Genomic DNA, 14,319 nt, shown 5'->3' with positions numbered 1-14,319 from the left:
ATTGCTATATATTTCTTTCTGGTTAAAAAGAAATAACATGTTCGCTAAAAAAAAAATTCAGAATCTAGAGAAAAGTATGGAAAAACTCACTTGCAATAATCCTACTGAGATGACACTTAACATTGGTACACATCCTTTCTGACATTATTCTCGCATATATGCCCATGTAGATTATGCATTCTTTTAAAAAACATATCCTATTATACATGGGTGCCCTTTAAAAAAAATCAAATTGACTTCTGCAATTAGCCTGAAAGAGTTTTTATAAAATCTTGGCCAAAAGTCCATGATAATTTGCATTGTTCATTGAGTCACTGCTCTATGTCTGTAACAGTTTTTAAGTACTGTAACTCTTAAGCTTTTTTTTCTTGTTCACATTTATTCTGAATCTAAGAAATTATTGCATTTCTATGAATTTAATTTTAATCTTAGATTATTGTACATTTTCCTCTATTTTCTTTCCCATTCAATCCCCACCTTACACATATGCCATGATTTATCACAGAATATTCATTGAAAATTATTTGAATCTATCTAGTATTCTGCTCTAGCCAAAAATGCTGACAGAATTATAGTCATTATCAGGTAAGTATTAAAACTAAAACATGAAACATTATCCTAGCCTTCTGCAAAACCATGGTGCTCAATCACCTGCCATATTTGAACAACAATCCAGAAGTGGATATGATCCACAGAGGGCAGTTCAAGGACCAAAGAACTATCCGGGTCTCTTTTCAAGTATTAATTTAAAAGTAGCCTAGAACAACAAAGTCTGAAAGGACATATGATCGAAGTCCATAAAACCAGGAAGAATTGGGATGCGGTGAACCATCTGTGGTGAGGACAAGAAGGGGGTCTATGTAATTAAATTAAAATTCAATAGAAATGTATAGAAATATATATCTGATTATAGAAGCATCAAAACCGTGAAGAAGTGGTGGTCCTTTGGTATTTTTAAATCTCCTTTTTAAAGTTAAAGAGGATTAGAATAATCACCTTGATGTTTAAAAGTGGTGTTTTACAAGTACTATTAAAATAATAAATTCTATATTTTATTTGTGGTGTGAATTTTTTATTATGTTTCTCTAATTGTAAAATATAAAAATCATCCTAAAAGTTCGTATTTATTAACTTCTTGGTGGAACCACTTATTTTGTTTTATGGTAGGAGCAGTACTGCCTCAAGCTCTAGAGGAAATGGGAGCCACTGCAAATCAGAGGGTCAGGAAGAACCCTTGGCCCCAGAGAGCTCTGTGCAACCACCGGGAGACAGTGACACAAGTAAGGTGTTGTTTGCTTTTGTCATTACAAAGCCCCAGTGTTGGGTGTCCATCTGCTTTCCTGTTCCTTCAGTGCAGCAGTTCTGTTTCTTATTTTTAATAAATTCCCTTTGCCTCAGTAGTCCAGACATTACTATTGATGAACAGATAGCAAATGTAAATGGCAGGGGCCTTACACATTTCAGATGGGGAGTCACAGTGAAGCATGGTGTCTCTCTGTGGACACAGCGGCCAGGACGGTGGTCATTACACTGAAAATATGTGAGATGTAAATGTCAGTTTGAATGATCTTTACTGTTTTTATACTTAGCAGCAAAATCCAAAGTATCTGCCTTGATTTTTTCAAAGACTATGGGTGGCTTGTAAAGGGGGGGAAAAGGAATAAAATTTTAATGGGTTATGAGTGAATCTTAATTTCATACAGGAAATGCCACTTAGGGACTTTTTCAGAACCTTTCCTAGAATATTTTCCATGACCATTATATGAAATTTAGTGTCTAGTACAGAGCCTGGAACACAGTAGATTTTCAATAAATACTTGGGTAAATGAAGGAATAAATGAATTCTACTTCTTATTAAATGAATAGATACCTCAATGTAACAGAGTTTACAAGAATTAAATATGTGTAAAACAACTGTCTGGTAAGCAGATGTGCAGTCAGGAGCAAAAAAGACTGATCCCTTATGGTCTTGGAGTTAAATCCCAGACATAAATATTTTCAGTGGCCAAAACAGAATTTATAGTAGGGTCAACTTTACTATTAGTTCATGATAGTTGAGATTATACCAGATGTATGATAAAGGGATAGAAAAAGACTCAGTTTTAAGTTTAGAATTTGTGAAGTTCAGCAAAAAGGCAAGACCAAGTAATGTCAATTGTGAGGGGTAATCTAAAGCAGAAATTCTTCACGAAGAGTTCATGAAGGTCCATGCATGGGCTTTGGGAGGAGGCAGTGGGCAGGATTGCTCATCCATCCTTGATAGTGTTTGTACAGTTTGGTGTATACATTTGCATATACAATTTGCATTTTACTGAAGGGAGGTTATATCTGAGTGTCAGAAGTTTCTGTGATCCAAAAAGGATTAAGAGCTACTTATACAGAGGAAAGCTAGCATTTTCAATTAATGTTTATTTTTATTTTAAAAAAATTGGATTTAATGGTAATTTGGTTTATTTATTTCCCAGAAGCTCTTGAAGAATCATCAGAGGATGTGACAACATATCAGGAAGGTACATCTGCAGAAAACACAGTTGAGAACCGTTTAGAAATGGGTGAGTTGTCTTGTTCTCTTTAGATAATTGCTTAATGTGGGAAAATAAGAAGCTGTAATTTCTGTTACTCTCGCCTGAGTTAGAGGCAGATTCCAAATAGATGTGTTACGGAATTCTCCTCTTCCTATAGGGAGAGCTTCAAGTTAGATTAAACAATGTTGCCGACATGACCAACTGTTTCTACTTTATTTTCTGACAGCACAACCAGATAAATTCACATCTGAGCCATCGGATTCCAGCTCAGGAGAAAGAAATGACTTCAATATTGATAGCTCTTCTGGGGTTCCAGAAGAATCCACCTTGTCTGAACAAGGCAAGGAACCAGGAACTTCCGATCAAACTAGCACTGAAGGTGCTACCAATCAGAATACCACCAGTCCTGAGCCTCCATCACAAACAGAAGCCATCGGGCCTTTGGCTCATGAGGAAGCATTAGCCAGGGACTCTGCTCTCCAGGACACAGATGACAGTGATGACGACCCCGTCCTGATCCCAGGTGCAAGGTATCGAGCCGGACCTGGTGACAGGTTGGTAAATTTTTAATTAAAATGAACAATAAAAAATACAATTCACAGACTTTGCTTGAAGTCACATAAAGGAATCTCTCCATTTTTTACAGTTGCTTTCTCTAAGAGTGTCTCAGTTGTATAAACTTAGAGTTTTTTAAACTGTAAATGATTTTATGTATTACATTCTTTAAGCAAACTGCATTAAGAGGGGAATAAAAAGTCTCATTGCTCTGTATCTCCAGCACTGAGACTTGCTCCTCAATTTACAGATCAAGAGAAAGGAATGTTGAGAACGACCAACAGGTTATGTATGAAGTCAGGGTTATATTTAGCTGTTAGATTGCCCTGTAGACAGCCTGGCCTTTATGAGTTTTATTTTGTTTAATGTTCAGTTTTTTAAATGTTCTGCTTTTCTATTGACCCTGGGTTAAGGTAGTGTGATAGTAGTTCTCTTTTTGAGAACCTTATGTTTTTCTGTGATTTCTCCTGAATAACTCAGTTTAGAAAATGAAAAATTACACCAAATAACAAACATAACTACAGTAAAGAATTGCTCACATGTTCATTACTTTTCTCATTTTTTATTTTGTGTGATCATACGAATATATCTTATTTTTAGTAGATAAAGTAAATCTTTTAAAACGTATTGCATTCCATACTCTTCAAAAGCTGTTTCTGCAGATAATGCTATCATATCTCATTATAAGCTCTGCCCTTTCCCAGAGAATAAAATTTTATCTTTAAGTGCCTAGCTTACACAGGTGTGAAGAACCATTTCACACATTTCCATGCTCAATATACTAGTGTTCATAAAATATTCTGACATTTCTGTCAAGTGAAAAATATAGTAAAAAGATGATACAGCATTGCCATTCTTTAATGGTAAATTACTGATCAAGAACATTATGACGTGGGCTTGAATCCTGGTTTTACTACTTAGCTATATTTCCTCATTTAAATTACTTAATGTTTTTCTAAGGTTCAGTTTCCTTATCTATAAAATGAGGCTATGACTCTCTAGAATTGTTATAAGAATTTTTAAAAATCCATCAGTCGTTCAGTCCTAGGACCTGTCCACTTTGAAAGCACTAAATAAACAATAAGCTGTGTTAAGCACCCAAGATGTCTGTGTGGCTACTCAGACTTAAGAACCAATTACAATGAGAATGGTTTTAGGGATAAAGACAGACAGAGGACAAGCGAAAATCCAGAACAGTCCTTGCAGTTCGGTGAAACTCCCTTTTGTAACTAGGAAATGATAGTTCCTTTACTTACATTCAGTTATATATCCTTAGTTGTAAAGCTACCTTTAGTTATATTTTGTCAGAATGTTTATTTGGCAATGGCATTGTTTTTAAATGTAAAGGAAGTAATCCTTCCCGGTATTTGTACTTAGAGATTAACCAAACATCTTTTCTTTACCTGCCGCCTTTTGTTTTTAGCATTCTTAGTCTCTATTTTAGACAAGTAAAACTTCGTTCCATTTCTTTCCAGACCTAGAGGGATGTCATCACCACTTAATGTATACAGATAAGGTTAGCAAGCATAGCACAATTTGAAAATCAAATTGATGGTTTCTAAAATCCAGGGTGGAGAGTTAGAGTCTATAATTATTTTAAGCTTGTACATATGGTCTTTTATTTATCTAAGTGAACATATGTCCTTGCTTTTTTCTGTACTAAAAGTGATGCTAAAGTCATAATTGAAAATAAAATTTAAGTATACACTTAATAGTAAAATGGACCATATCACTTACCAGGTTTATTTGTTTAAATAAGAAATTATATATTTTTGATATTAGATAATTGCAAAAAAATCATAATTATGTAGCGTCTTCTATCCAAGCTTATTATAACACTTTTATACTAAGCTTACTTTATAGCTGAGGAAACTGAAGTGCTAGGCAGAGTTTTTGTATATTTTAGACCTAAAAAGGTTTTTTGTTTGTTTGTTTTTTTAAACACAGTAGTATAACATCAGTGAGAAGGGAGGATTTGATGGGGAGAGTGGGTCCTAGAGAACCTAAAACTTCTTGTGGCATATCATCCTTAGTTTGGAGATATTAGCAGAAACTATAATATCTTTCTGTTGAGCTTTATCATTTATTTATCATTTTCATAATACTTAAATGATTTGTTTTAGGGATTCGCCTAGGGTTTGGATCTGCCACAAAGTTGGCACCGATAGCCTCATTGTACCAAGAGACCCAGGTGCTGAACTAGACCAGCAGAATCTTTTAGAAGCAAGGAAATATCAGGCACAGTGGCCTAGAGCTGACGCCACTCCATGCATGTACTCTCAAGTTCATACTCTCAAGGTTAGATCCAGATCTGAAACCTCTTCTGGGTCTACATTGGCTTCCCTGATTTTTAAAAATTATTACGTATTATTTAATATACTGTATATTCAGTTCAGGAATAGAGCCTAAGTTTGTCCCATATATTATTTTGTTTTATTCTGTAGAACATAGTAGTGAACTTACTGAAGAATAATAGAAAAATAATAAAATTCTTATCCTTTAAGAAACTTAATCACTTCTTAAAGAAGCAAGGACAAATCCACAAGCCATTTATAAGAATGGGGGGAAACAGTTTTAATAAATAAGTGAAATGAAATACAATGTTATATGTATACAAAAATGTACATACTAAGGTGATGCTAAAGGATTATAGTGACTTTCACAACATCATCAATTTTTCTTTGAAATTGGCATTATTCTTTTCTATTTGCCAAAAATTTTTAAAGGGTGAAAAATCTTCCTTCTGATTTTTTTCTAAATAATTTTTGTAGTTCCTAACTTCCTTAGCACCATCTTGATTAAATCTTGAACTACCTATATAAGGTATATTTTTAATATTTCTGCACCTTCTTAAGGCTTCTTCATCCTTGAGACAATTGCCCATTTATCTTCTCTATTTGGAGAATAGGTATGTTGACTTTTATTCTTAAGAGAGAAAGTTGAAGATATTTTGCTTCTTAACATGAAAAAAATCATTTACCAGCTTGTAAGTAGGTATATGATTTCTGAGAATTTCTGTTTCTGAAGGGACAAAAGATTTCAAAGCTCTCTTGTAAAAATCGTACCATTTGGTTCCTATTATCTAAGGATACATTTCGTGCTTCGATGAAGTGCCCAACTAAGAAGATGCATGTCTTAAAGTTCCTCTGTTGCTGCCACTTGAAAAGCCCAGTTGAGATTAGTTTGGTTGGAGTAAAGAAATGGCCCTAATATTAAAAATGGTAAAAGTATATACTTAGATCTGTACTTCAATGTGTATAAAGAATTACATAGTGGATCTCATAATTTTTTTTGCCCCAAATTTAGTTATTGAAATGAAAGCTAAAAAGTTTATTAACTAAGCCATTTTTGACATACATTTAATAAAAATATCAAAACAGTTCTTTGCAATGCAAAGTAAGGATTTCTTTATAAAGATTTGCATTTATAATCTGGTTAGATAAATATGACTTTGGTTTTCACTTTTGGGCTGAGATCAAGCATGGGAAGGAAATGTCTTAGAAAATAAAAGCCTTAACAACTAACATAGATGTTTTAAAATGGAATGCTCTTCTCATTAATGATAGCTAGTCTCGGTACAAATACAACTGGGACTCTCTATAGCAGAGGTCAGCAGACTTTTTCCTAAAAAGCCAGAGAGTAGATATTTAAGCTTTGCTGGCCAAGAGGCAAAATGGAGGCTATTACATAGGTACTTATATAACCATTTAAAATGTAACTGTCTACAAATGTAAAAACTGTTCTTTGTCTACGGGCTATTACAAAAACAGGCAACTGGCCAGGTTCATCCAAAGAGCCATAGTTTGCTGATTCCTATTTTATAGCAAATCAGTCTTAGAAAAGCACAACTGTAGTCTATGGTAAAATGCCTCTACTGGTAGATATCCAGAGTTTAAGACAATGAAATCAATCTCTAAATCACCGCATATTTGATCCCCTTTAACTTTGTCTAGGGCAAGAGCATAGAACATTAAATGGAAACTAAATTGAAGAAAGAAATAATAACACATACTTTCCAATCATGGTATTAAAAAAACAATAAATAAAAGTAGTGTGTGTATCCCTTAGTGATTTTATATACTGGATTTAGAAATATAAACGTGTACCCTTGGAATGAAAGGAGCATGGTGAGGTTTTCTATTTTTATGGTCTTCACATAAACTGTTTCCACGGTGCCAAATCAATCTTACAGTAAATGGTATGATGGCCTAGCTGGTAGCTCTTTCTTTTGCCAAACTTAAGAGGTTTTTTGCTCTGTGAGAAGCATCTAAGTGAGCTTCCTGAAGAAGTTCTCACATAGTCTTGAAAGTTTTTAGTTATGGGCTCAGTCAAGAGGCCCTAAAGATTTTTTCCATAAATATTAAAGATATTACCTGTTAACCACTTTTTAAAAAAGTTTTTTACATGCATACAAATGTGGTTCCATTGCCTACTCTAGACTGTGGAACATAGCCTTGATTTGTAAAGTCAAAATTCTTTGTGTGTTCTAAATTTGCCACCATCTCTTCAGTCATCATTATAATCACTCTCAGTATTTCTAATGATTCAAGTGTATTCTTTATTGAAGAAAATTGCAGAGAAAAAAAAAGTAACCATAGAGAAAGAACTGAACTCCTAGAGAGTTAAAAGCTCTGCTATTCTTTGCTTGCTTGCTCTACAGTGTATGGTTAGGACAAATGAGTCAGCTCAGGGCTTAATTATTTTTTTCTAAAAGAGCAGCGCAGCCCTGGGGAGCATAATGTAGGTGTTGCCGGGGATGGTATTGGTGGGGATGGTATTGGTGATGTGAGTCCGTGCAGTTCCCTACACTCTGTAACTGCTTAGGTTCTGATCTATTTAAAGATAAAAGGGATTAAGTGCAAAGTCTTCCTTCTACCCTATCTTCAGTGAGTGTTTCTGTTTAATTTCCTCATATACATTTAGTTGAATGACATATTCTCACATAAAACCTTAAATCACAAAGGGAAACAAAATCTTAGATTTAGGTGATTAATGATAAAAGTGGTGACCTTAAAGCTTTAAATATTTGGTTCTTTGAAGTCTTTGTGAGTGACTTTAGTTATTGTGTTCCCTTCACTAGATTTAATATCAGAGGAACAACAATAGGTGATAGAATAATGAGGTAATTCAGTATGTTCCTTCATTATTTTATTTTTTCTTTATGATGAATTTGCCAGGTCCTCTTTTTCCACAGCTAACCACCTTTCCTATTAACAGTTAATACTTCTTTAAACTTACTGAACTCTAAGTGCTAAGCATTGTAAAGCAGGTTGCTTTTCACAAACTATATTTAGCTGCATGCACTGCATGGAAATAGAATGAAAAGAAATTTCCTGTGTGCAGATGTAACTGATGTTCACTTCAAGTGTGTCATATGATAAAGTAACTATATGAAATGATGTACTTTAAATTATTGGTTACTCCATTTGAATATTTTGTTGAAGAATGCAACTTACTTTTTTTTTAAACTTGATTAGGCTACCATTTAGCAATAGCAACTTTCTGTTATTATTCAAATGTAGTCCTTTTCTTTGAGATCAAGAACTAAAAATGGACTTGAGTCTAATTCTGTACATAGGTTTAAAATTCTGGTTTTTTAAAGAAAGCTGTTTTCTTATAAATAGCTTAATAACTCAGTGTCACACATCAAGATGATCTCTAACTCTCAGACACTTCTGTAATTTGAAGACTAACAGTGGGGTACCTTTTTAAATAGAACTTTAAAGTGAACTTCAATCCCATTATTCATCTACCCCAAACCTGGTTTACTGACAAAATCAATCTTGTCCCTAATTCCAGTGACACATGTCTGTTATTTACCATTCATTAGTTTCTAAAACACAGGGGATTGTAAAACATAAAATGGATTTTGTTTCAGGGCTTTTTGACTTTCTGCTTTATATCTTTTATCCCAAGTACTCAAAGCCAGTTTCTGCTTTTAGAACTATGAACTAATAAACCACGGTAAAGCAGAAAATGTGACTCTTCCCTTCCCTCAGCGCTAATGAGATTAGACTCCTTCACCTCACTTACTTCCTACATGGAGATCATCTGGGGCAATTTCTCAGCAAAAGTAGTTGTTTCCTGACACCAAACACATGTTTAGTCTGCCTCCCCTTTTAGCAATTGGGGATGCTCAAGGAATGTACAGCTCTGCTTAAGATAAAATCAAAAAAATAAAATAAAATTAGAAACACAAAAGTATGACACGCTGTTATCCGTACTGCTCCCATAGCCAGTCTTCATTAGGGACTGTTCTGTAGTGTTCTGTGAATCTTAACTGTAATCTGCTGAGATTTGGAATGATAGGTGCCATATTTAATCTGTTTCTTTTAATAATAAATAAAAATGGCAATCATCCCTACTCTTCACTCAACTGCTATTACCTCATTGCCTCTCACCTGCTCTCCTATTCAAACGGTCCTCCAACTGCTTCCAGTCTATGTCCTCCTCACAGCCACTTCCAGGGGCTCTCCAGTGCCTGTGATAGAGAGAAACCAACTCCTTGGCCTGGTATGTAGGGCATTCTCTGTTGTGACTGCTGCCGGGAATTGCCAAACCTCTCAACAGCCGACCTATTGGGAGTGTCTCTGAATACACTTAATGCCTCTGTTGCTCTCCTCACTCTGTGCCCTTTACCTGAAATGCCCTCCTAGTGCCATCACCATCCTGTTGGCCACCTCATCTCAACACTCATCTTAAGCTGCTACTTTTTAAAACCTTTTCTGGCCCGTACATTTCATAGTCCCAAGTAGGACTGCACATTTCTTCTGCATGCCCTTATGTACATCTGTTTACGCTGCCCGTAACTCTTCAATGTGTGTGCAAATGTCTGTGTGGCCCTATAGAAGATGGAAGTACCCTTAAGGCCAGCCTAATAATACATACATGCATACGTAGATGAGACTTGGCAAAGAAGACATCTTTTTATCTAAAACTCTAGCTAACTCAGTTTTTATCCGTATTTCCTCAGATGATCTGGCCTACTGTTTTCTTCCTTTGATTTCCTAAACTTGAAATAAATGAAAAGCTGTGAATTATGGTTGACCCTTGAAAAAGGGTTTGAACTGTGTAGATCCACTTATATGCAGATTTTTTATAAGTACAATACTAAAAATTTACAGCTATAAGTTTTGTCTTCCTTATAATTTAAAAAAAATTTTTTTAAAGATTTTTATTTATTTATTTGAGAGAGCAAGAGCTCAAGCACGAGTGGAGGGAGGGGCAGAGTGAGAAGGAGAAGCAGACTCCCCGCTGAGCAGGGAGCCCGATGCGGGGCTGAATCCCAGGACCCTGAGATCATGACCTGAGCTTAAGGCCGATGCTTAACTGAGCCAACTAGGCACCCCCCCTTATGATTTTCTTAATAACATTTTCTTTTCTCTAGCTTACTTTACTGTAAGTGGACAATATATAATACATTCAACATACAAAATATGTGTTACTTGCCTATTTATGCTATCAGTAAGGCTTCTGGTCAGTGGTAGGCTGTTAGTAGGTTTTGGGGGAGTTAAAAGCTTAATGCAGAGTTTCAACTGCATGGGAATGGGGGGGCATGTCCCTAATAACTACATTGTTCAAACATCAACTGTATTGTTTCAGAGGTCCCACCACCTTCCCTCCTATTTGATGGCTCCCTAAAAAGACTCACAGAACTGAGATTCACTTGTAACTATGACAAAGGAAAAGACACATCAGACAGAGTCTGGAAGAATCTAAGCATAAGCTTCCAACATTCTCCCAGCATGGGCCGTATAACGCACTCCTTCCTTCAGCAATAAAATGTAGTAACGCTTACGTAGAGTTTCTGTCCAGAGAAGCCTGCTTAAGATTCAAAATCCAGCATTTCTATTGGGGGCCGGTTGTGTAAACACCCTCCACACCTAACCACAACTACCCAAATTCCAGACCCAGAAGGAAAGTAGGTGTTCACATTACTTATTACAAATGATCTGGGCAAGCAGGTACATCAGGATTCAGTGTCCCAGGCAGGCAGAACAACAGAGGGAACGTTCCACAAGTCGAGTTCCCAGACGCCAGCTAAGGGGCAACCTTGGAAGCTGACCCTTCTAAAAGATAGCAGGCCCACTGTCCCTTAGCTTTACTAATACATTTTGAGGGAAAAATACATTCCCCCACTCCTCCACACACATACACGAAGCCCTTGTCTATGTCTTTTTTTTTTCCGCCCCCAGAGTGGTCAAGGTTTTATTTACCACAAAGAAAGTGTGCGCATGAGCTATCTGTTCACTTCCCTCACCCTGTAGCCCGGGATTGAGGGCCAGCTGGGCCATTCTTTCCACAATGGCTTTGTGGTTCTTGGAGGAAACCATTGTGAGCAATCTCAGAACAGTAAGATCTCTTGCAGGACAGGAGGGCTTCCAGCTCCTTGATGTTGTAGACTAGGAACCTCCAGAAGCCTCTGGGCAGCATGTGCTGTTTTCTTGTTTCCCTAAATGCTCTGATACTTTACAATGGTGTCGCAAAATTTGGGGAATACTACATTGTGTAAACCTCTTTTTGAGATTCACAAAACTAGCATAATAAAGCCTCTCAGAAAACTTGCAACCAAAAAACTGTTTAGCTTTGCTTAATCCATTACTTTCCACATTTCACAAACCCTTTTTTTGTTGTGCACCTACAAAAATCTCACAATTTGGAAAGTGCTCTTCCAATTTACATTCTAAATTGTGAGTATCAAGTTCATTAGCTACCTAGACTAGAAGACTCTTTCACACCTGCATAGTAAAGAATTTCTTCCTATAGGTTAACTCAGAATTCACCTGCTATAATTCTAGTCATGTCCTTATGTTCTGTCCTTAGTACAGTATCCTTTTATATTAACCTCCTTTGGCTAACTGAATTACTCCTTAAGTCATTTAATTCCAGGTTAAATAAATCAGTCATCTCCCAGTCTTTGATCAAGCCATTTTTTCTACCCTAAAATTTCTTTGTTCCCCCACAAGGCATTTTAATAACACCAATAATATCAATTAATTTGTACTACTCTAGCTATATATAATGGGGGGGGGATTTGGTTTGGTTTGGTTTTAAGTAGGCTTCATGCCCAGTGTGGAGCCCAGTGCAGGCCTTGAAGTCACGATCTTGAGATCAAGACCTGAGCTGAGATTAAGAGTCGGACCCTTAACCGACTGAGCTACCCAGGTGCCGCTGTAATGGTGTTTTATGAAAGGATTTACCATGTTGAAAACAAGAGGCAAAGTAATTCATATTTTATATTTTTAGTGCTGTTTAATTTCTCCTTATATTTTAGCCTAGTCCTCTAACTCCTAAATGTGCCAATCTTGTTTTTTTTTAAATTCGGCTTATAGACTATTTCTGATTTTTATAATTTACTAATTTGAGCTTGGAATTATCTTAAATTGTGCTGACCATTTAGAAACAGCATTTTCTAGAATATGCAGTATTAAAAATAAAATACAAAGACTCTCAGGGAAGAAGAAGGGATCAAAATACGAAGTCAGGAATCTAGGTTTTTATTTTCCTAGGTCATTTATATGTTAGATTCATTCTAGGTTTTTATCTCTTAAATGCTGTGTCCCAAATAAATAGCTGATACCTTGAGATGTTTTTGTTTTTCCTTTGACATTTCTGGATGAATTAGTTTCGTATTTATTATTTTATCCATTCAGTAAACCTATATGAACCAAATACTGTGGTAGAAGCTGGTGATATAAGGATAATGACAACACAGCCTCCATTAACTCTTGGTTCAGTGGGATACACAGACACATATAAATAATTTTAATATAGTAATTGCAGCAATAGAGTTTTTCACAGGCATTGGCATCATTAAGGGCTCTGAACCTAATCTAAGGAGGGGGAGAATTCTATTTTTTTAATTCTTGGTTTGTGACACACTATCATTGTTGATTCATGTTTGGTTCCTTTTCTTTATTCATTTATTTAATAATAAATAAATATCCATAAACCCACCACCTAACCCGAAACTGAGAGACTACCAGTAACTTAGATCTGCATATAGTCCTCTCTATTCTTTCCCCCTGCCAGCCTTACCAGGAGCAACCACTCTTCTGAATGTTATATTTATTATGCCTTGCTTTCAACAAAAAATTATCACAAATATAAATGCCAAAATAATATATTATTTAATTTGTTTTACCCACTTTTAAACTTGATTAAAAAAGAATATCGTCTGGATATGGGATTAGGACTTGATATTTCTTTCTCAGTCAACATTATGTTAAGATTCATCCATGTTGTTATGTGTAGCTGATGCTTAATCAATTTTCTGCTACATAATAATCCATTATATGACTATTCCATAATTTATCCCTTTTCCTGTTAATGGGCATTTCAGTTTTAAGTTTTTGCTATTATTAACAGTGCTGGTTTGAACATTCTGAAACATGTCTCCTTGGGCTTTTCTGGGGTGCATACCTAAGAATGGAATGTTTAATTTTACAAGATAATCTCAAATTGTTTTCCAAAGTGGGAGTGTAAATTAATACAATCACTAAGTAATCACACTGATCCACAACGTGGTTTTATCACTCTTTTTGACTTTGCTAATTGATTTGGTGTACGGTGGTCTTGACTTTCATTTCTCTGTTTATAAAATGGGATTATGCATCTCTCATTTGTTTTTTGGCCATATCTGGTTTTCTACTGGCTTGTTTTAATTGAGTTGTTTTTCTTTTCCATGTTGATCTTGTTTTTATTATTTATTAAGGAATTCTTAATATATTTTTGATACTAATTTGTGTCATTTATAAATGTGCAAATACTTTTTCTGGTTTATGATTTATTTTTTTAAGCCGTCTTTTGAGGAACTATTCTTAATTTTAATGTAGTTGAATTTTATCATTCTTTAATGCGTATCACTTCCTTTTATTTAAGAAATCCTTACCCTTGAATTCTAAAAATTGAAAACTTTCTTTTGAAGTTGTCTTTTGACAACTTAAGATATTAATCCATCTGGAATTATTTTTATTTATGAGGTATATGTGTGCTCATGTAGATAGCCCTATTTTCCCTGTTCATTTATTAAATGTTGAATTTCCCCAGGGAGCTGCTACACTACCCATCATGTTAGAGTTCCATATAAACACAGGTCTATTTCTGGGCTCTTTGTTTCGTTCCATTGGACAATTGTTTGCCTCTCCATCAATATCATACTCTTATAATTACTCTAGTTTTATAATCTTAATACCTTCTAAGTCTCTTCAAGTCTCTTCTCTTTATTTTTCTTTAGAAG

The 14,319-nt window shown here is 35.3% G+C and overlaps 1 protein-coding gene across 13 annotated transcripts in view; it reads left to right on the top strand.

Annotated features, from left to right (window-relative positions):
• Window positions 1-14,319, top strand: part of DCAF6 (DDB1 and CUL4 associated factor 6) — a 133,833-nt gene that overhangs the window by 99,124 nt on the left and 20,390 nt on the right. For 7 of the 13 annotated variants that reach the window (XM_027613841.2, XM_027613848.2, XM_027613836.2 and 4 more), the window contains 4 exons: window positions 1,168-1,280; window positions 2,466-2,552; window positions 2,752-3,079; window positions 8,161-8,202. In XM_027613841.2, coding sequence (XP_027469642.2) covers window positions 1,168-1,280; window positions 2,466-2,552; window positions 2,752-3,079; window positions 8,161-8,202 — 570 coding nt within the window. The remainder of the gene's footprint in view (window positions 1-1,167; window positions 1,281-2,465; window positions 2,553-2,751; window positions 3,080-8,160; window positions 8,203-14,319) is intronic. The other 6 variants (XM_027613837.2, XM_027613846.2, XM_027613842.2 and 3 more) reach the window with 1 other exon arrangement.

This window comes from Zalophus californianus, chromosome 10 (assembly GCF_009762305.2).
Source record: "Zalophus californianus isolate mZalCal1 chromosome 10, mZalCal1.pri.v2, whole genome shotgun sequence".
NCBI classification, from domain to species: Eukaryota; Metazoa; Chordata; class Mammalia; order Carnivora; family Otariidae; genus Zalophus; species Zalophus californianus.
This window is presented reverse-complemented; position numbering and strand designations above follow the sequence as displayed.